The sequence below is a fragment of the Monodelphis domestica genome, chromosome 4 (assembly GCF_027887165.1).
Source record: "Monodelphis domestica isolate mMonDom1 chromosome 4, mMonDom1.pri, whole genome shotgun sequence".
Lineage (NCBI taxonomy): Eukaryota > Metazoa > Chordata > Mammalia > Didelphimorphia > Didelphidae > Monodelphis > Monodelphis domestica.
In genome coordinates, this window is record NC_077230.1 from 402,587,632 (window position 1) to 402,607,418 (window position 19,787).

Sequence of the window (19,787 nt, forward strand, 5' to 3'; positions counted from 1 at the left end):
ACTATTGAACTCCAAAGACTGCCTGCCATTGGAGAAGTAGTTCCTGGTTGTACCTCATGTAATATCCTTCCTCATGGTGGGGCTTCTGCCTGAACTGAGCCCATTCGTCCTAACCAAAGGAGCTCAGCTCACTGGGCAGAGCTAGGATTCAGGTCTCAGTGGAACCTGCTTAGTTTTTGCTAGTGGGGAAATTCTAACCTAAACTGTGCTGTCATCTCCCCCACCCCGGCTTGCTTTTTTTCAGTGGACTTGAGTTCTGCCAGTGAAGATGATTTTGACAGCGAGGACAGTGAACAGGAGCTGAAGGGTTACGCTTGTCGTCACTGCTTCACCACTAGTACGTGCCGTGTGGTAGATGTTGTGTGTGCCCTGCTTTGTTCTGGGCTATAGTGGGCCAGGTTTACTAGCCCAGGCTGGTCTCAGGTGCGGTTACGATTTTACTATTTGATGAATTGAAATATGTGATATCTAACAGTTGAAGCCTGCTGGGGCAGTAATTTATTCTGAATGAATTCCAGCATAAGTGAGAAAGTTAAAAGATGAATGCAGCAAACACTCCATGTCTATATTACATCCTTTATGATTATCACTTTCTGCTTAGCAGATCAATATGGATCTCTGAATGCCAGATGCAAGGGCAGAGAACTGCCCACAATCTTTGGGTAAAGCACTAAGGCTGTTCCTGAGATCATATTGCCTTATTCATGAGCAAATGGAGGCTGGGGGGGGGGGGTGGTCTGGAGGAGATGAGCAGGGAAGGAGGCTTGTGCAACATATGTTTGAAGGGGGTCAGACACCTGGAAGAGGCAAAGGGCTCTGGTGACAACTTATGTCTCTTCTAAACCCAGAAATAGGCCAGTTTAGAGCCTGGAAGGTTTGATTGTGTCCCAGTGAGAGACTGCAGCCCCAGGAGGTGCAGCACTTGGGGGTTCTGGTTGACTAGCTATCAAGGCAGACTCTTCCCAATGGCCATCCCTTTCGGTAAGCTGGTTTCTGTTCTATTCTTTTCTCCTAACCTTTGTGAAGCCTCCAAAGACTGGCACCACGGTGGCCGAGAAAACATCTTGTTGTGCACTGACTGTCGAATCCACTTCAAGAAGTACGGTGAACTTCCTCCCATTGAGAAGCCTGTGGACCCTCCCCCCTTTATGTTCAAACCTGTCAAAGAGGAAGAGGATGGACTCAGTGGAAAGCATAGCATGAGGACCCGACGCAGTCGTGGCTCGGTAAGCCCTGAGATTGTGGCTCTATGATGCCCCTGCCCCACTTTCTCTAGCACCTTGGCCTCCTCCTGGGCTCTGTCTGGACAGGAAAGCTCTTAGAAAGCATGTGTCCTTTTTGACTTCTGTCACTCTGCAACATGTTCCCTGGAGTGGTAATTGTCCATTTACAATAATATGAACATGCCATTTTGTCATGCATCATTCTCTCTCCTGAGTGCATCTTAATAGAGTGCTTTAAGGTTTACTAAGCATTTTTCTTACCCTTTTTCAATGCTGTCAAGACACTCAAAGTCTTAAAAAACAAACAAAAAAAACCACTAAGGAATAATCCCAGAATCCATGTAAGAGGGACACTTGCTTTTCTCTGTCCTTCATTTCCAAATGTGCCCTTTCCAGAGAATTCCATTTTATAACAATGATAAAGGAGGAAGGAGGAAGAAAATGGTTTAACAAAACTCACCAGCATATCCCCAAGTTCCATCCCATCACCTTCCACATCTGTAGAAAGGAAGGAGTGGCATTCTCACAGCCTTTCTTTGAAGCTAGTCTTGGAATAGACCATTTTATATCTAATGATAGAGAGCTAAGAGCTTTGGCCATAGCTTCCTATATCAGGCTGTTTCTCCAGATCACTCTACTTTCTGGAGTTGTTCTGGCTTTGTACTTTCTCTGGCCTTACCTCCAAAAACCTATTTCTTTCCCTAGTTACGTTGACAAATTGCCAACCCCCACCTTTTTTTTTTTTGCACACATACACTCTGTCTGTCTGTCTGTCTGTCTGTCTGTCTGTCTGTCTGTCTCTCTCTCTCTCTCTCTCTCTCTCTCTCTCTCTCTCTCTCTGTCCAGATTGTGGAAGAGAATAGTAGGTCCTTCTTTCCTGTCATATCATTTCATTTTGACCTTCCTCAAAGCCTCTGCCTTTAAGGTAGAGTACTTCCACCTCCACGTGACCCTTCCCCATTCCCTTGTCTTGGTGTGGTCAATGCTGCTCTGTCAGGTTTCCCTTCTAGCTTCAACAGGGTTCATGGCTTTCCTGACTACCGGACATCTATGCAGCCACTAAATTAGAAAAAAGCACAAGGAACTTGACTTATTATTTCTCTATAACAATTGAAAGCAAAAAGACAGGAGCACTTAGATGATCGATGTCTCATTGTCTTCATGAGGCTGTTTGCGTGGCTCTAAGCTGGAGGCAAGCTTATTGTCTTCCTGACATTCTCCTTTTCAACTGAGTAAAATTCCATGATTCCACTGAGTAAAATCCATGGGGCCTAATGCCTTTGATCACAGCTCAGGATGACCATTCCTCCCAGAACAGACTCATTGCCCCCTAGTTTTTAATTTTTTTAAACTTTAATTTAGATGAGCTTAGGAGAATGTTATTTCAAGATAAGGAGACAAAGGGAGAGGAAGACAAGGGGCAGCACTATATTTCTTATTTTTATGTGAAGTATCCCTTAGGTACTTGCCTCTCACTGCATATTTTCCTATCTGTAAAATGCCTCTGTATGGTATAACCATTCTCTCCTTCCCCAAGGATGATAGGGATTTCCCAGGAAGAAAGAGGTAGTAATCTGCTCTGTTAACAAATGCTGCCTGTGTGGACTAATCCCTGAGACTTTCATGATTGGTTTAATAAAATGAGTCTAACAGGGCCTGCAAGGGTATTCTAACTTAATTGTTTCTTTGGTGTTTATTTTGGGGAATGGTAGATGTCTACACTACGTAGTGGCCGTAAGAAGCAACCTGCTAGCCCGGATGGTAGAGCCTCACCTATCAATGAAGACATCCGCTCTAGTGGCCGTAACTCTCCTAGTGCTGCCAGTACCTCAAGCAATGACAGTAAAACAGATTCTGTGAAGAAATCCACCAAGGTGAGTGTAGGTCGAGGAGTGCTGCCAGGAATCCCAAACCCTCCTGTTTGCTCTTTCTAGATGATGATCCTTGGGTGGTGAGTGGAAGCTGCCAAGCTGACTGTGTTCGGATGCCTCGCTCCCTTAACCCTCTTTGGGCCCCATCACTAGAAATAACTGGCCTATTTCAGTTGTATGTTCATTCTCTCTTCTCTCCAATATAGTCTTCACACAGTGGCTAAAAAACAACTAGCATAATGCTCCCACCTAACTGTCAAATGATGCACCAGTCTAACTCTACTCAGAAACCTTTCAGTGGCTCTAGAATTGCCTCTAGGATTAATTCAGCACTCCCCAGCCTTCCCTTTAAGATCCCCTGTAAAAAAATAGAACGATCCTCATGGAGAATCCTTTTTTGGGGGAGCATAGGATTAGAAATTAAAAACTGGAAGGGAATTGGAAGCCATCTAGTCCAATACCTTTGTTTTGGAAATGAGGAATTTAAGACCCAGAGATTCAGTTGACCCATCCAGGCTTAAGTTTTTAAGTGGTAAAGTTTAAGTTAAATAGATTTAACTTTTGACTCAGTGCAGTATTGTTGGCCATTCTGCTCTGCTGCTATCTTCATTTGTGTTAATATGATTATTGTGCCTTATTTGATATTACTGCTCTTCATTTCCAACTAAACCTGGCCTATGAGCTATTCTCCAAAATGAATGTTTCTTCTACCTCCTCTGTATAGCCCATCTCAGGCTGTCTTCATGCCTGGGATTTCCCCAGGAGGGTCACAGGAACAGGAAGGGTCCCCGGGGGTTTGAACCAAGGTTGAAGTCATTCTCTCAACAACATACCCCCAAAGCAGCCCTTCAGCCTTTGATTAGAAGTTGGGGGGGGGGTAGGTAGATAGATAGTAGATAGAGAATGGGCTGCTCCTTATGGCCACCCATAGTGTCTGAAGGAGCTCAGAGAGCTTTCTCCTGTCTGGTCTACATGTACCTCATTGTACTCTCGCCCTTAGCCCCCCCTTCCTCCCAGTCTCTGGGTTTACTTTCTCACTTATTAATAAAAATGATAGCATAGAAGGTCACTCAAACTCTGATAACATGCCTCTGTTGCCTGGTTCTTATTATAGAAGATAAAGGAGGAAGCATCTTCACCTCTCAAGAGCACCAAGCGTCAGCGCGAAAAAGCAGCATCGGATTCCGAGGAGCCTGAGAGGACCAATGCCAAGAAGTCCAAAACTCACAGCCCTCAGGTGAGGCCCACTCTCCCTTAACTGCGAGCACTGGCTCGCCCCAAATCCTGCCGCAGGAGCAGCCAGGCTGGGAGCCGAGTCTCGCTGGTAGAAACCTCCAGAAAATTCCCCACGTCATCTCTTCCTTTCATTTAGGAGCAGTGTTTTCTAGTCCAGAGGATACGGCTGGTCAGTTCTGCTGTCTCCAGCCTCAGCATGTCAGCTCAGGGTCTAGGTGTCTGGGAGCAAGGAGTGAAAAGACTAGGATTCGAGGTAGAGGAAGAGAAAGAAGAGTCATTTCAAAGTTAATAGTGAGGAATTTTTTTGGTAGTAAAAAGTTTCCTAATTGGTAAAAAATGGATTGCAGATCAGTGGTTGGGAGATTGCCTCCAAGATGGGTGACCCTCAAGAAGAGCATTCTAGCTGAACAGCCTTGCAACTGGCCAAAGAGCCCATGCTCCTCAGAAGACAGCCAGATTAGGAAATGTGTGGCCAGGTCAAGAGTTTGGCGTGTGGATCCTGGATAGCTCATGACAGCATGGGGAGCATCGCTGCTTCCCTCCCACCCAGCTGCACAGCCCACTCACCTCTCCCTTGTCTCTCTGCCCCCTAGGAGATCAGCCGGCCCAATTCCCCATCGGAGGGTGAGGGAGAAGGAGAGAGTTCAGACAGTCGCAGTGTTAACGATGAAGGCAGCAGCGACCCCAAGGACATTGACCAAGACAATCGCAGCACATCCCCCAGCATCCCCAGTCCTCAGGACAATGAGAGTGACTCAGATTCCTCTGCCCAACAGCAAGTGGTGCAGGCTCCCAGCGGTCCTGCCCAGACCGCCCCCTCCACCCCTCCAGGGGCAGCCCAGCTCCCAACTCCAGGGCCCACAGCAGCTAGTGCTCCATCCGCACCCCCTCAGGTTTCACCATCAGTATCTCAGCCACCTGGCCAGCCTCAGGCTCCTGTTCCATCTCCAGCCCACTCCCATATCCAGCAGGCCCCAGCTCTGCATCCACAAAGACTTCCCTCCCCACACCCACCTTTGCAACCCTTGAGTGTAGCACAGAACCAGCCCCAAGCTCCTGCCTCCTCCCAGTCCCATCCACAGCCCCCCCTCCATGGCCAGGTACCTCCCGGACCTCACAGCCTGCAGGCACAGCCTCTCTTGCCACATCCAGGACCGCCACAACCTTTCCCTCTTGCCCCTCAGTCTTCTCAGTCTCAGGTTCCACTCCCAGCAACCCAGGCTCCTGCCCATCCTCATGGCTCCTTACAGGTCCAAGCCTCTCAGCCATCCCTACAGCCTCCTCAGCCTCCAAGAGAACAGCCTCTTCCTCCTGCCCCCATGGCAATGCCTCACATCAAACCCCCTCCCACCACTCCTATCCCACAGCTGCCCACCCCCCAATCCCACAAGCACCCACCTCATCTCTCAGGACCTTCTCCTTTCTCCATGAACTCCAATTTGCCACCACCTCCTGCTTTGAAACCCCTGAGTTCACTGTCCACACATCACCCCCCCTCAGCCCACCCTCCTCCTCTACAGCTGATGCCCCAGAGTCAGCCACTGCAGTCGTCTCCAGCTCAGCCCCCAGTTCTGACTCAAAGTCAGAGCCTCCCGCCAGTGGCCAGCCACGCCCCGTCAGGTCTTCACCAGGTCCCCCCCCAGCCTCCATTTCCTCAGCACCCCTTTGTGCCTGGAGGCCCTCCTCCCATCACTCCCCCGTCCTGCCCTTCCACTTCCACCCCGCCATCTGGGCCAAGTGCTCCATCCCAGCCCTCCTGTTCCACGCCTGGGACCTCTAGTGGAAATGTCCCCGTAGTGACCTCCTGCGCCATCCCACCCATCCAGATCAAGGAGGAGGCGCCCGATGAAACTGAGGAGCCTGAAAGCCCCCCTCCCCCACCCCGAAGCCCTTCCCCTGAACCCACTGTAGTGGATACTCCAAGCCACGCCAGCCAGTCTGCAAGGTAAGGGCGCCTGCCAGGAGGGAGGGTTCTGTTGGCCTTTTTGACCAGGTCAAGGTCAGCACTGGGAAAGCCTTGCTTAAATCACTTTGACCTCAGCTCTTCTCACCAGGTAGGCGTCCTGAGCTCAAGCCCAGTCTGGGAGGGGACGGGTACCGGGGAGCCGGCCAGAGCTCCGCTCCGCAGGGACGGATGTCATGGCTCCTTAGATGGCCTGAGACCAGGAGGGCAGATTAGCTTTCTTAATGAGATCTGATCCTGCCCCGAATCCAGGAAAGGGCTTTTAGCTGGTCCCTCTTCCCAGAGGATTCTGTAATTCTCAGTAAGGAGTCTGTGGTCCCTTTCAGATTCTACAAACACTTGGACCGGGGCTACAACTCATGTGCACGAACTGACCTTTACTTCATGCCCCTCTCGGGGTCCAAACTTGCCAAGAAGAGGGAGGAGGCGATTGAAAAGGCCAAACGAGAGGCAGAGCAGAAGGCACGAGAAGAGAGAGAACGAGAAAAGGAGAAAGAAAAGGAGAGAGAGCGCGAACGGGAGCGCGAACGAGAAGCCGAGCGAGCCTCGGTAAGTCTTTGTCCGCCAGAGAAGCGTTAGCCGAGATGTCCCCGGCTGGCCCGTCACAGGCAGCCGGACGTGAGAAGCTTTTGACTTCACACACACTAGCTGAAACGGGTCCACCAGCACCAGAACGATTCCACCGCTGCCAAAGCTCCGATCCAGGGGCTCGACGTAGGGCGGGCGTCCCCTCTTTCCCTGCGGTTCGATAACTACTAGCGTGGCTGGCTCACGTCCCAGAGGCTGCCCACCTTCCAGACCCGGGTAGCTCAGTGCCCAGAATTCCCTGACAGTCAGGGAGCTCCGCTTCCGATGCCTTCTGGGTAGGTGGTGATGGACACGAGCCATTTAAGTGAAAATCGCAGGTGGGAGCACCTCTGACCCAGGAGTACCGGGAAGCTTCGATGGGATCAGCTAAGCCACGTGCCTCAATGACAGTGCTTCTCAGACCCGAGGACTGTTGGGGGAGGACCCAGAAGTCATCTGTCCCACCTGCTTCCAGGCTACTTTCAGATGGCTTCTGCCGTAGTTGGTAGCGTGGTGCTGGGGGCGGTGGCAGGAGCACAGTAGCCTGGGTCAGAGCTGCTCGTCTGCTTCCGGCTGGGCCCTCTGAAGACCAGGGCTGGGAGGGTGGGGGCGCTCCTGCTCCTTTCCACCAGTGGGACAGGCTCAGAGGTCCAGGCTTGGGTTCTCCCTGCTCTGCCCTGGCCCCTGGGAAATGTCTTGCCCACTGTCTGTGAGGCTTGCCGAGAAGCTCCCACACCAGGGAGGGGAGGTCACCGGTTTGAGGGCCACGTTGTGCTCCCTGGTTGCCCTTATGGAGTGCGCGTTCCCTTTTTGTGTCAATTCACTTCCTCTCTTTTCCTGTAGCAGAAGGCATCCAGCTCCTCGCATGAAAGCCGGCTCAGTGACTCTCAGCTCAGTGGCCCGGCCCATATGCGGCCCTCCTTTGAGCCCCCTCCGACCACCATTGCTGCTGTCCCACCGTACATTGGGCCCGACACACCTGCACTTCGGACTCTTAGTGAATACGCTCGACCCCACGTGATGTCACCCACCAACCGCAACCACCCTTTCTTTGTTCCCCTCAACCCCACGGATCCCCTCCTGGCCTATCACATGCCCGGCCTCTACAACGTGGATCCCACCATCCGGGAGCGGGAGCTCCGAGAGCGGGAGATCCGGGAGCGGGAGATCCGGGAGCGGGAGCTCCGGGAGAGGATGAAGCCGGGCTTTGAGGTGAAGCCCCCCGAGCTGGATGCCCTGCACCCAGCCACCAACCCTATGGAGCACTTTGCTCGGCACGGTGCCCTCACGATACCTCCTACTGCAGGACCTCACCCTTTTGCTTCCTTCCACCCGGGGCTGAACCCCCTGGAGAGGGAGAGACTCGCCCTGGCTGGTCCCCAACTGCGGCCTGAAATGAGCTATCCTGATAGACTGGCGGCCGAGAGAATCCATGCTGAGCGAATGGCCTCCCTGACTAACGATCCCCTGGCCCGGCTGCAGATGTTTAATGTGACGCCCCATCACCACCAGCACTCACACATACACTCACATCTTCATCTCCATCAGCAGGATCCTTTACATCAGGGTGAGCCTCTGGGGCACACAGGGTGGGGAAAGCCTTCCACGTCTCCAGAGTGCCTTTGGGCGCTCACCCTCGCCGGGCCTGCTGGAACAGTGCATCCTCCCCAGGGAAGCTGGGGGCTAGAAGGAGAAAGCAGCCAGTGCTCTGAAGGCCTTTGCCCTCGCCCTCTCCCCTAGGGGCCTGGGGATGCTTCACCTGCAGAAGGGAAGCCTTGGAGGAGGGAGAAGGAGACAGACCTATATTAGAATTCACTTCCAGGATTGTTAAATGGAAGAAAAATTAGACTTGGAATAGAATGAGGAGCACTGGCTGCGAGTGGTCAAGAAGCCCCCTGGGGCTCTGTCTAAGAGCCACCCTTGGGAAAGATAAGAGTGATGCCAAAGGGGAAGAAGCTGCCCCAGCAGTGTGGCCACGAGCTGGACGGCCAACTTGTGGCAGCCACATAACGGGGATTCTTTTTTAGCTGTTGATGAGAAAAGATGACTTGTGGAGCTCCTCTCAACTGAGAGCCTTTAAGCGCTGGATAGAGAGCCTACCAGGGTCACTCATGTGAAGCCAGGATTGATGTTTTCCCACTGAAATAGCTCCTTTTTTTTGATGGAGTACACTGAAGAGAACAGGCCCATATTAACGAGCAGAGGCTTTCTTAACACTGACATCTGCTTTTCTAATTTTTATTTAAACACTTTCTGTCTAAGTAACAACTCTAAGCAAAGGGGGTTAAGTGACTTGTCCACGGTTACACAGGTAGGAAGTGTATGAGGCCAAATTTGAACCCAGGTCCTCCTAACTCTAGGCCTGGCACTCTGTCCACTGTGCTACCTAGCTGCCCGTTTTTCTTAGTAGTTTTGCATTATTGCCCAATTTTTACCTTTACTTTAAAGACTATATTTTTTATTTAATACACAGACTTACAGAGCCCCAGGGTTCCATGTTCTCCAGCCTCAGGGGGTGTCTTTTGGGGAGACAAATTATGTCTGAATAGGTGATTGGAATGCATACATATAATTTTCTAAATTACAGTGCTCTTAAATTTGTCATTGCAGAGTCTTCTCTATCCCCAATTCCTAATCTTTGGCCTTTGAGACAGAAAAAGAGATATAAAAAAGGGCTTTGCCTCTTGACTCCCTTGTTGATCTTAAGGAAAAATCTGTTGTTGCTGCTCCCTTTGCAACCAGACAGTCTTGAGTAAGAGTCTCAAAACTCAGAATCTGGTTATTTTGGGTCCTTGCACCACTTCACTTGCATCAACATTTATATTTAAAATTTCATGTATATTTAATAAACATGTATAGAGCACCTATCATGTGCCAGGCACTGTGCTAAGTCTTTTAAAATTGTCATCAGATCCTTCAAATGACTGTGAGATAAGTGCCAGAGACTGAAGCAGACAGGGTGAATGACTTACCCAAAGTCATATAGCTAAGAAGTGTTTGAGAACAAATTTGAACTCAGGTCTTTCTGACTTTTGGCCCAGGACTCTGCACTAAGGCATTCCCCCACTCAGCCTCATTGAATGAGTTACCTTTGTGATCCTGAAATTCCTTATCTGTGAAATGAATCTGGATTAGATGTCTCTAAAATCCCTTCCAACTTTTTAAAGTTCAAAAACCCCAATTTAAGAAACTTCTAGAAAAACAGAGGCCCCGCTGGAAGTATTAAAGGGCGTGTGCTGATGAACAAAAGCTAGACTAGTTTGGGATCCTTCAGATCGTAACTTCTTCTTTAGTGAAAATCTAAATGAAGACATCATCCCATGCAGTCCAACAGTACTGGTGCCAGGAATCCCGTAGAATATATAGTCCTTTGAGCCTTGTGACCATTTGGAAGGTTTGAGAGGATTGCAAGCACAAACTGGCCTCATGCTGAATGGGGAGGAGTGTGAAATTTGGGCTGCTGTCCCTGCCTCCGGGGGTGCCCTGACCTGGCCTTGCAGGGTTTCCAACCCCTCGGCCCCAGTGAGGGAGATGTTCTTAGCTCCGCGTGGCAGCCAGATGTTGGCAGGCCCGGCAGAGCTACCTGTGACCCCGCCTGCCGGCGTCCCCTTGGCGGCCACGTTCCTGGGAGGGGGCTGTCGCCCCGCTCTGACTCCGGTGCCTCCCTTGGGCCCCGCTCGGAGCTGTTGGAGATGGCACTGGGAGCTGTAAGGGCAAGGTCGGGTATCGTGGAGGAGTCAGTAGTCAGAGATCCAGGTGGGATGTGTAGATGATAATTGAGCTCCGGGAAACTTCAGCCAAACAGTCCCCTAGAAATGCGTGCCAGGACGTTGGCGCTTAGCTTAGAGCAGTGCACAGTGGTGGGAAGAAGAGGGACAGGAGAGCCAGCCCACCGGGACTCGCAGGACCGAAAGGAGCAACTCTGCGGGGCACAGGGCAGGGGGCCGTGCTGTTTGCCGAGCTCCGGTGTGTCTTTACGGGGTTCGCTGGAAAGGGGGAGAGGCAGCAGGGTCAGTGCTGGTCAGGGCCTGGGAAGTCGAACATTCTGGCCCTGGCACGTGCCGCAGAGTCCCCATCAGTAGAGTACCCTGGGAAGAAGAGCGCAGCCAGACGAGATTCACACGAGAGGCCACGGGGCCTTCTGGTGCGGTGCCAGGCAGAGGCCGGCCGGGGCTAGGCAGCACCTGAGCAGGGAGGGAGCTGGCGCGGGCTGACCGCTTGGAGGCCGCTTCTCATGGGCTTGACCCTTCCGTAGGACGGGACGGGCCTGGACCCCGGGGGAACCTGTTTGCCTTCCTGCAGCTCCCACAGCCCTCCTACGTAATTCTCTTCTCCGAATGAACTTAAAGCTTAGGGATTGTTACTTTAACAGTTAAGACTGTTGGGCGGAGCGTGTCACTTCAAACTGGGGGGACCAGGAGTGGTTTTAGAGGGGCCTACCTGGAGCTTGGAACAGAAGGCTAGGTGGTGCGATGCTCTCGTTACCATGTCTCCTAAGAGTAACTGTAACCAATGCTGGCGAAGTTTCAGTGCTAATAAGACCTATTTCCTTCTGGTTTTTCTCCATTTTCCAGGTTCAGCAGGTCCCGTGCACCCACTGGTAGATCCCCTGGCAGCTGGCCCTCATCTGGCCCGGTTCCCTTATCCCCCTGGCACCCTCCCCAACCCTCTGCTTGGACAGCCACCCCATGAGCATGAGATGCTTCGCCATCCAGTTTTCGGTGAGAATTCTCATGTGTGCGCGTTGGCAGTGGGCCTTTCAGAGATCGCCCTCCTGATAGGCCGGGCACACGTGGGGCCGTTCGATGAACCTGAGGCCCGCGCTCTGCCTCGGGACTGATCTGGGGCTCCTCCCTTCCCCCATCTCGCAGGGGCCCAGAAGGCCCTCCTCCAGCCTTAGTAAGGAGGTGGGATGGTCTTGGACGAGGCCTTTCTGCAGGGCCTGAAGAAGGTGGTCTGGCCTCTTCCCAAGAAGCCTTGAAAATCCTCTCCTGGCTCCTCCCATTTCGTTTCGTGATCTCATCGGTTCTGCGGAACCCATCATCTCTGCAGATCATTCTCGGATTACTCCGGCCCCCAGGCCTTTTGGACTAGTCAGGATCTTGACTCTCCCTGAATTCATTCTCTTTCAATCCAAGCCTTCCTTTCCTCCGAACTTCCCGGTTATGAGGAGGCCACCATCTTCCCAGCCACCCAGAATTATCCCCTTCATGTCACTGACCCCGTCCTCACTTTCTCTCACTCCTCCTGCATCTCTACCATCCTAACCTCCCTTGTTAGGCCTCCTTTCTACCGCTCTGGTACAGACCTTCCCCGCCTCAGGGATGGTCTCACTGTGGGCCTCCTTGCCTTAAACCCTTCTCCAAATGGACGGGTGTCGAGTGCAGGTCTAACCGCGTCACAGCCCTCTTTGTTCCATTTCCCTGGCTCCCTTTTGCCTCTAGGATTAAATATTAAATCTAAATCCTCTTTGGGTTTTAAATCCCTTCGTGATCTGGCGCCTGCCTTCCTTGTTTTCCAGTCCTCCCACACCTTCTTCCCATGTACTCTGTGACCCGGAGCCGTGCCTGGAATTCTCATCCTCTTTATCAACATCTTCTGTCTTCTGTGGCTTCCTCCTCATCTCCGCTCAGATCCCACCTTCTGGAATAAGTCTTTGCTGTCCTTTTCATGCGAATACCTTCCCTCTGTACTTGCCTCCTATTTCTCTTGTATAGACTTGTTTTTATTGTCTCCCTCGTTAGATTGCGGCTCTTTGAGAACAGGGACATTTTTTGCTGTCTGTCCCCCTCTTCCCATCCCCCTCCCTTTTTTAAAATCCCCAGCACTTGGCATAATGCCTGGCACATAGTAAGTGTTATGAAAACCTTAATAGTCTTAACTGTTAAAGCAACAGTGGTTTAATTTCCACTGACCATTTCACCTCTCAGATAATAGTCAACAGGCATTTGTTAACTGAGCCACACACCGTGCTGGCACAAAAATGTAGAATGAGGAAGATTTTCTTTTTTAGAGAAGTAACTCACTGTCCTTCTGTGGCAGGTACCCCATATCCCCGAGACCTGCCTGGTGCCATCCCGCCTCCAATGTCAGCAGCCCACCAGCTACAGGCCATGCACGCTCAGTCTGCCGAGCTGCAGAGATTGGCGATGGAGCAGCAGTGGCTGCATGGGCACCCCCACATGCATGGCGGGCATTTGCCAAGTCAGGAAGATTATTACAGGTGAGGAAGGTAACTGGGCCCTCGGGAGTACAGACCTCCGTAATGTCAAAGCGGCTGCTTCCCGCAGTCCTATGTCCTAGAGCTGGCCCAGCCAAATGCTGCTGCCAGCGCCTTTCCTGGCTTTGAACAGCACCCAGGATTTCCCCTACCCAAGCCCTATACTAAGCTGTATTCGGTTCCTGTTGTCTTAATTAAAAAGGGATCTTCTGTTTCTAAATGATTCATGGATCCCCTCATTCCCTGCTGCACTGTATTGACTTGCATGGTATTAATGCTGCTTATTGACCCGATGGGAGATTGTGTCTGCCTGACCTTACGCTTGTGTTAAATGGGCACTGCCAAGTGCTTCAAGGTTCACCCAAGAAAGGTCTGGGGTAGTGATGGTGAGCCTATGGCACAGGTGCCAAAGCTGGCACGCATGCAGAGTGCTCGCTGTGGGGCCCCCTCCGCCCCCCAAGGCAGAGGGACTTAGGTGGAGCTGCTCCCCTCCCCTCTCCATGTACCTGAGGACATTCCTCACTTCACCCACCCCCCTCTGCCCAACAGCCAATGGGAGCACTTCCTCCCTTCCCCATGTGGGGTGGGGTCTGGCACTCTGCTGCCTAAAAGGTTCACCATCACTGGTCTGGGGTTTTCTGTGCTGAAGAAGTCGGGGACTCTCACCTCCAGGCCAAGTCCATTCTCTTGTAAGGTTGTCATGTAGCCTGCCTAGGCCAAAGGCTAAGATATTCTCCTCTTTCCCTTTTAGTCGGCTGAAGAAAGAAGGTGACAAGCAGTTATAAGAAGTTATTTATTTGTAACAGCGGAAACCCCAGGTGATGGGGGAAGAGATGGGATTTTTTACATACAATAGGAGCTGCAAAAGCAAAGAGAATATCTTCTGAAGATTTCTTTATCTATTTAAAAAAACCCGCAACTGAAGACTTTTCAGCATACTAATGTTCATTGGTAGAGAGGATGCCTCCGGGCTGATTCAGGTCTCCCTGCATGACAGCCTCCTCGGGAGCTTAGTGAGGCCTGGACTAGGCGGAACGTTCAGAAAACTTGCCTGCAATCTTGGCGTTTGGTTTCATGTTTTCTTTTTCTTCCTTAACTTCACAGTAGGTGCTAGATCCAGCTCACACCCATCACTGTGCGTGCGGAGACAGTTAAGACATATTCTTTAAAAACAAAAAACAAATAGAAAACACCAGGATTGCAGATAGGTGGTAGCATATGAGTTTGGAACCCAAGAACTATAATAAAAATCTACTTTTATTTTAATACATTGTAGGAAATCTTCATAATTTGACAGAGAGCTCAGTTCTGCAGCATGGCTTTTTAAGTCTGTAAATATAATAATTTTAAAACAGAAACAACCGTTTTTTTCTTCCACAAACTACTATTCTGATATATTTTTTTCCAGCCACGTCACTAATCGTGAATTCCTACCAGCTATTAACAAGAGTTGATTTTTTAATAAAAAAAATATATATATATAAAATTATCCCTTTAATTAAAGGGAAGAGATGGGTGTTACTAATTTAAAAAGGGAAAAAGCTTGGAATTTGATTTGATGGCAGCAGTGAGCATCACAGGGTTTGCAGGGATAACGTTACAAGCTGTTTCTCCATGTTTTTCCTTGATTGTCATTTTGTTTTTGTTTTGTTTTGTTTTGGAAGTGTGCTTGGCCAATGATGCAGACATCCACTGAATGAACCTCTTCCCTTTGCAACAGAAATGCAGGAATCAAATCTACTTTGTTTGCCTTGATGTTAATGGTTATTTGTCTTTCTTTGAGGGATAAGATATATGGGTACAAAAACTTAGCACACATTTTGATTGTTATGGTAAATGAACTAATTTTTCTAGGACTTTCCCTTAAAATTTCAGACAATGTGGGATTTGGTACCAAAAAAAATTTGTATGTGTATGCTATGTGTGTGTGTGTGTGTGTGTGTGTACATATATAATCCAAATATATATGTGTGTGTGTCTTTATATATACACACACACGTATTATTCAGACAACTTAATATTTGAAAGATAGGCTGTGCATTTGATTCTGGGTTTTTTGTTTTGTTATTTGTTTGTTTTTTAAGAAAGAGTACATAATTAAAATGCTAAGACATTGGGATTTTAAAGGATAGACCTAAATTGCCACTCCCACATTCCTTGGGAATATTATTGCCATAGGTGTGGACGACATTTGGGTGGATCAGGACCTTGGATTTAATAAGATAAATAGATGGGGGCAACATTGTATTTTTGACTCAAAGAGCAGCTACCCAGATCAGACTTGGAGAGCCATTTGTGGCTCATCTTTTATCACTGGGCCATCGAATGTTCAGGGGATCCAGTTGTCTGAAGTAAAGCTATCTAGGATCACCTCCCTCCATTTGTGTTATTTTGCTCACACAATGCACTTTGACTGAAGTCAAGGGTTGGGCAAGTTCAGGGGATGTTTGCTTCTGTTGGCCATGTTTTCCATTGGTGCAAAACTTGTTCCGTTCTTTTTCTCTCAAACTCTTGAGGGCTATATCTCTGCCGTTTAAACTGTTCTATGTGGTGGTCATGTCATAAGACTCTCTTGGACCATGGTAGATGAACTTGGAGTTAATCATTCAGGCTTTTTAGGAATACACGACATGCCCAGTGCTTAGGCCACTGTGCCCAGCAGGAAAAGAAACCAGTGTTCTGTTGCAGAAACCAGTAGCGCTATTGGGTAGAGTTATTACCTCCACTTCAGTTCTGGATTAAAACCTGCATCAGGGGCAATTCCAGTTTCTTTATATCCAGATGTTTAAAGCCTGCATTTCAATTGGGCTTAATAGGTTGTTTCTGTTCAACAAGTTTTTTGCTTTTCTTTTCTCTCATTCCATGCCTGCCTTAACCCCCAGCTGCTTAATGGTAGAGGTTCCTTGGCTAACTCATTCACATTCAGAAGTGGCCAGTTAGGGACAGGGCCTTTGAAAGCTAATCTGATGGTGATATCACAATGTCTTGTCCTGCTGTGCACGAGCAAGTCCACCTCAAAATGTAGGGGGAATGAAGAACACTGGACTGCCGCCTCTTCCATCCCTCATTTCACGTGTCTTTTTTTCCTTTGGGATCTAAGATGGTGACTGTTAAATTAATTCTGCTCCCTCACCCCCACCCCCATCCACTCTTTCCCAATCTCCCAAAGAAAAGAGAGTTCAGTGGTTTTTAATCTTTTTTTTTTTAATAGATGTCATGAGTTTTCCTTTTGCAATTCAGCATTTTATTAATTGTGTCGGAACCTGTGTCCTCAGCATCCCAAGGTGAAGCATTGAGATTTATTCTAATAAATCAGCTCATTAACTATGGTTTCTTGATGATGGCTTCCAGGAACCATCTTGGTGTGTTGGACGCCCTTTTGCAGTGACCCAGACACATGCTTTCCTTTGGGATTCATTCGCCCTCTTTTCAGTTGAAGTTTGTTTTTTGTTTCGTTTTTGTTTTGTGTTTCAAACGTATCTTGTTCAATGTCGTCAAGGTCGAGCTTCTTGTTTTGCGACCTCACATGCAGTGTCCACTCTGATTTGCTACATTTATATATATCTGGAAGCTTAATGTACATATGAGTAGTTTGCCATGAGATAACACAGTGTAAACAGAGTAGAAACCCAGAAATCGTGACTTCTGTGTTCTCTCCATTTGAGTATTTTGTAATTTTTTTGAAATATTTGTGGACAAATAAAACCAAGCTACACTACAGAATCCAGGCATTGGCCAGTGGAATGTGTCTCTTTACTGGGGGTGGGTGGGGAGCTGTGCAAAGGTCGGGGAGGCTGTGAGATGGGAAAACAAGCTGCCTCCGCAGAGTGGTTCTCATCACCCTGCTGCTATTCCTGCTTTTAACCTGCTCGCTTTCCATCTGCTCAGTTTGGGAAAGGGGCCATCTCCTTTAGGAGAGGGGGGAAAGAGCGGCAGGCACCCCAGGAGCCAAAGCTTCGAGAGAAGGGAGAGCTTTGGGGTTGGGACCATATTCTGTTTTTAGTCCCTGGTCAAAAAAAGAGAGTCCGCTCTCTTAAAACAAGCTCTTGATTTCTATCCCCAATACATTCGCCTGATGACTATATCTACATGTACTTGTTTACCTGTAGAGCAGAATTTTTAAAAATATTTTCACAGCTTTCAGCATAATTGCTTGCCTTGTAGCACTCGGTTATTTTATGCACTTAAAAACATTATTCTGAGGAGACCAGAATTCCCATGGCTGCCGAAAGAGGCAGTTTCACCACCCAGAAGGTGAAGAACGCCTGATGTAGGGAGTTTTTCGAGGGCCTTTGAGCCAGGGAGGGATTTACTTTGAGGATCTATAAAGCAAAGAGCAGGGCTGTGCCCCTACTTTCCCCTTCAGGACCCTGTAACTTGGTTCTCTGCCAGAAATGTAGATATACTGTGACTCCTGACTTCACCAAACTACCCTTTATCGTGTAGGCTTACAAGCCACGACTAATTCCAGCCTGTGACTCCCAACTTTTAAATTTGTTTTTTCTCTTCTCCTTTCCTCCTCCTCTGCCTGCCTTTCAGACCACTCCCTAACTTTCACGGGCATTTTCCCCTTAGCTTTGGCCTGGGATTGAGGAGGGGGGCCATAGTCAGCTTTTTGTACCCAGTGAAGCCTTCTAAATACAAATGATAGTAGGTCGCCCAGTAAAAACGTGAAAACAACCACAGGAGGGCAGCAGGGGACACCTGCCCCGTGTGATGCACCCCCTGCCTTGCCCTCCCACAAGTGATCATTGTTGTCGTTTCAAGCCATTTTACCAAGGCTGGAATTACAGTGGGTCCTCCCAGGTCCGTCACACTGCTGATAGGCAAGGGAGCTGGTATCTGCTCGGGTTCACCCTTCTTTTGGCAACCCATCAGTCTCTATTCCCGGGGACCTACTGTTGATGCCATACATCGCACAGGCACCCAGTAAGCTTGGCCCGAGGCCTCTTAGAATTCCAGATTCCAGGTAACTCAGATGACAAGCATGAACCATCATGACCAGCTTGGCCGCTACTTCAAGGCATCAAGTGAGGGGAAATTCACTTGACTCCCGAGACATCGCACCAGATTAGTTTTGAATGGGGGTGACTGTTAGAATGGATTTCTTCATATTGAACCTGATTTTGTCCCACTCCACTCCCCTGACAGAACCGGACGGATCCCTCTCGCCTCTTCCCACACTAAACATCCCCTCCATTCCTCAGTGGGCACACTAGATACCCAAACCTGATGGCACTTGTCTTCATAGATCACTGTGGTTTGGTTTGGTTTTTTAAAACAAGTAGCATCGTTTGATAAAATATTTTCTGAATCATAGCCAAGAACCCCAAAGTATTCACTTGGTTTTCCTACTCTGGACATGTGAATTTTGTACATCCAGAAAAAAAAGTGACAGACATCTCAGAAGATCTTGCACTAACCAGCTCTAAGTCCTTGAACCCAACTGTTTTGTTTTTACAGTGTTTTTGTACAAAAGCAATATGGTACAGCCTGCCTGTGTCTACTCCTTGTCATTTGAATGTTGAAAAGGTGCCTGTTTCTAACTTCATTTCTGTGTGGTTTTTTCCCCTATGACTTCGTCGCTCAAATGGCTATTTCAGGATTCGGCATGAACTTGATCATCCACCAAATGCAGTCTGTGCCCCTTCACCCCCCTTTTATTACAGAAAAGCCCCTTTGCTCAGATGTAGGGATGCCAAGGACAAAGGACTTCCTGAATATAGATATACCCAAAAAGCAATGGGAACTGCCTCCAGAGATGACTTTGACTTGGCAGATTGAGCAGAACTCGCAATGAGAGTGGGCCTGCCTTCTAGTCTCAGCATTGTCTGTGACTTTCCATAGGCTCATCTGTAAAATGTGGGGCTTGGACAAGACGTCTTCTAAAAGTGCCTTGAGGACAAAGATACTGCGCTCTGCCCAGAATCGCCAGGCTAGTGCTCCAGTTGGGATTTGGACCCAGTCTTGAGCCAGCACACCATGCCACCTCGGACTAATGCTGATATCAATTGCCCTTGTGTCCCAAGGCCTTCAAGCAAGTCTCTTATACTGTCATCAAGGAAGGAATTTCACATGCCAAGGCTTGGTTGGCACTTTTCTCAAGTCACTGTTGCTTTCTCCCAACACAAATAACAGTTCTCCCTTGAATAGGAACAGGCCATATCAACTTGTGCTAGAATTAAGAGAGGTGTGAGAAAGCTTCCTGTCAAAAATGAGATTTTAGAAGTCAAGAAGTCCAGGAGGAAAAGAAGAGGAGGAGAGAACATTCCAGGCAAGGGGAAGGGCCAGAGAAAATGCCCAGGGCTGAGTAGGATGGGGGTGGGGAGCTCGGAAGGCCGGGGTCATTAGAAGAGTCAAGTAAGACTGAGAGGGGAAATTTGAAAAGAATGGAAAGGTGGGGACTGGGTTGTGAAGGGCTTTGAACTCCAAACATTTAAAATTTTTTTTATTAAAAATTTTTTTTAAACCCTTCCGACTTGGAGGCAATACTGTGTATTGGCTCCAAGGCAGAAGAGTGGTAAGGGCTGGGCAATGGGGGTCAAGTGACTTGCCCAGGGTCACACAGCTGGGAAGTGTCTGAGGTCAGATTTGAACCCAGGACCTCCCATCTCTGGGCCTGGCTCTCAATCCACTGAGCTACCCAGATGCCCCCATATTAAATTATTTTTAAATTTTATTAATTATTTTTATTTATTTTGCAGAGC

At 49.0% G+C, this 19,787-nt stretch overlaps 1 protein-coding gene across 16 annotated transcripts in view; it reads left to right on the forward strand.

Annotated features, from left to right (window-relative positions):
• Nucleotides 1-16,803, forward strand: part of RERE (arginine-glutamic acid dipeptide repeats) — a 574,348-nt gene extending 557,545 nt beyond the window's left edge. For 12 of the 16 annotated variants that reach the window (XM_007493036.3, XM_056795844.1, XM_056795837.1 and 9 more), the window contains 10 exons: nt 245-337; nt 1,027-1,226; nt 2,936-3,097; nt 4,209-4,331; nt 4,924-6,275; nt 6,620-6,842; nt 7,704-8,427; nt 11,435-11,581; nt 12,903-13,083; nt 13,832-16,803. In XM_007493036.3, the coding sequence (XP_007493098.1) occupies nt 245-337; nt 1,027-1,226; nt 2,936-3,097; nt 4,209-4,331; nt 4,924-6,275; nt 6,620-6,842; nt 7,704-8,427; nt 11,435-11,581; nt 12,903-13,083; nt 13,832-13,865 (3,239 nt within the window). In that variant the 3' untranslated portion in view covers nt 13,866-16,803. The remainder of the gene's footprint in view (nt 1-244; nt 338-1,026; nt 1,227-2,935; nt 3,098-4,208; nt 4,332-4,923; nt 6,276-6,619; nt 6,843-7,703; nt 8,428-11,434; nt 11,582-12,902; nt 13,084-13,831) is intronic. The other 4 variants (XM_056795845.1, XM_056795842.1, XM_056795841.1 and 1 more) reach the window with 1 other exon arrangement.
• The last annotated feature ends 2,984 nt before the right edge of the window (nt 16,804-19,787 follow it).